The sequence below is a fragment of the Prunus dulcis genome, chromosome 6 (assembly GCF_902201215.1).
Source record: "Prunus dulcis chromosome 6, ALMONDv2, whole genome shotgun sequence".
Taxonomy (NCBI): Eukaryota; Viridiplantae; Streptophyta; class Magnoliopsida; order Rosales; family Rosaceae; genus Prunus; species Prunus dulcis.
In genome coordinates this window covers 10813161-10815839 of record NC_047655.1, presented here as the reverse complement: position 1 = coordinate 10815839, position 2679 = coordinate 10813161, and the positions used below count along the sequence as shown (strand labels likewise).

Below are 2679 nucleotides of genomic sequence, written 5' to 3'. Positions count from 1 at the left end.
GTTTTAAATAAATAAATAAAAGGAACTTTTCAATCAATGGTTCTGACCTTCAACAGTCAGAAACCAATTATATATACTAAAAAAAAATGAAAACATTTAAGGAGGTTATTAAAATATAATATAAAAAAACATAATGGCTAGCTGATGTCATCAATGACGCGCATTTAATGTTGGCTATTGGATATGTAGTTGCACGAAATATTTCGGGCTATTGCCCACTCATGATCCATTCTCTTCTTAGAAAGCACATACGTTGGGCCCACAAAAAAACTTGGCATAGGCCAAAGTTGGGCTCCTAGTAGCTTAGTTGGAGGGTTAAAGGGCCAAATGTGACCCTCTAAATTTGGCCAAAATTTTACATTATTTTAAGGCTATATTTGTTTTATGTCCATCACTGGATATTTCCTGAAGTTATTTACTAAATAGGACTGAGGGGTTCACATATATTTATTGCTTTGACAAGATCAATGTGAAGAATGAACTGTCTATCTGATTGATTTGTGGATTGTCCCCCACCTTACTCGACCCTACGAATTATTCTGCAAGATTGAATCCCTGTTTTCACCGTAGGAGATTTATTTATTTTATTTTTATAGAAAGATGCACCGTACGGATTTTTGGAACCATGGTAAAAGTTTTACCTTCATCTTTTTGTGTACGAAATCGAGATCCACAGTTTTCATTTTTTTTTTTAGAGGGATACAATTTTCATATTTGGTAAGCCCAAACATGGCGATAGAAAACTTAGGTGTAATTGTAACTAAGGATTTTGAAAGTTTGGTGTTGAACCTTCGGAATCTGGTGAATCTGTCACAAGAAAGCTCAGAGACATCAAAAGTAACTTATTTATACAAAATAGGAGAACAACAATTTATATAGCTATATGTATACATTTAAACTATATATTGAAGAAAGATAACAGTACTAGTCTGCTTAATTATACTTAATTAGCAGTACTACTTGTCTAATATTTGGTTTAAAACCCAGGATAAAAAAAACACACCGTAAAACCACTCCCCACAAGCTATATAGTGGACAAACAAAAGCAAAGTAAAAACATATAGAGAACTGCTGAGCTTATGCGATGCTAGCTTCACACACAAGATACTTAAGGTATGCCAATGATAGGGAAGAAGGGAACATAATAGCTTGAGGGTGCCAAGCCCCACTCTGGAGGCAGAGGCAGATTAACGGTCTTCGATGAGCCAAACTTGTTCATGGCTTTGCAGGCTGCCTCTTTTATGTTCAAAGGGCATGATGTGGTGAAACCAAGAGGAGTTGAAATAGTGTAGGAGTTAGGCTCTTGGGTCTTGACAATCTCAGAAGCCACGACTTTTCTTGAAGCATAGAGCTGGTCTGGACCTCCTAGAATCCTGGCAAGGCAGTTCATAGGAGATTTTGAGTTGCCTACTGGGAGCTTAGTCTCAAATGAACCATCTTTTTCTGTTGTTGCCATTGCCAACTTTTTCACTTGACCACACTTCACCAGAACCTTAATTCCTGAACCATAAAAAATAAAAAAAATAAAAAAATAAAAAAAAAACCACATTTTGTATACACTTAGGGTTCATGAACATAAAAATTTAAAAAGAAACAAACAAATATATATAGAGGGAGGGGACAAAAAAGAACCTGAGAAATCAGTATTTTGATGGCAGTCAAGGCAAGTGACCTTGGCCTTCACAACTTGGCATGTGGAGAGCTGAATGTTTGCAAAAGCCAGAGCAAAGAGAAGTGTTGTTGGGAGCACCCAGGAAAGCGCCATGGAAGCAAATTACTCACAGAAACAAAAGGCAAACTTACTTGAAGAAAAGATGACTATGTTGAAGCTTATAAAGAGAAGATGTGAACAAGCCCCATTAAATGAATGGCCAGTTTAGTAGTTGGTCTGACTGAAGGTTCATTAAATTTTACTTGTCCAGAATTTATGGGCACGTGACTTTCTTTTACATTTTCCTGGTCACTCTGCTGAAGCTACCCGCTGCATCAGATATACAGATGTAACATATCTAATGGCAAGTTAATTAATATAACGACCAAAAAAAATTAATTAATATAGGTATTTAATCTTGATAATTTATAAAAAGTAAATATGGGTCTCTGAAATTTTGATGCAGAAACCATGGTACATTGTGCATTTTGTCCTGTAACGTATGTTGTTTTAGCAATTCCTATATTATTGCTCCCATTCTCAATCGAAAAGCTTTAATTATTATGTTGTTTTGGCGCTTTTTTTTTAATTTTTATTTAATACAAGCGAATAAGAGAGTTGGGTTTACACAAATATTCATTAAGTGTCTGGAAGTTTTGAATCGATCTGCTCATATGAATAGAGGAAAAAGAACTCAACCAACTAAGCTGTACCCACTTGCGCTCTCTCCTTTTCTTTGCTATCTTATTCTCTTCAAATCTCATCCATTAAAGCTAACTTGAACATAATAATAATAATTTTTTTGAAAGCTAACTTCATTAACCCAATGAGCTAGGAGTTCTTTTTTTGTCCGTAAATAAACAATTGCAAAATACCAACTTGGCTAGGAACTGAGCTTTTTACTTTCTTAACCTCACCCAAAAAGTACCTAAATTCCCCCCCTAATCCCCACTAATTGGACCCATCCAACTAAGCTAACAAACTTTCTTAAACATAATCTAAAGTCAAACAAAGAAGGAACAAGCTTT

General features: G+C 35.2%; 1 protein-coding gene across 1 annotated transcript; it reads right to left on the bottom strand.

Moving 5' to 3' along the window:
• Nucleotides 1–827: 827 nt before the first annotated feature.
• On the bottom strand, nucleotides 828–1818 carry LOC117631291. Its single transcript, XM_034364358.1, has 2 exons — nucleotides 1633–1818; nucleotides 828–1500 (listed from the first exon to the last, which is right to left on the bottom strand). Exons 1-2 carry the CDS (start codon nucleotides 1763–1765, stop codon nucleotides 1109–1111), a joined length of 525 nt encoding a protein of 174 aa, XP_034220249.1. The 5' UTR covers nucleotides 1766–1818; the 3' UTR covers nucleotides 828–1108.
• Between the last annotated feature and the right edge of the window lie 861 nt (nucleotides 1819–2679).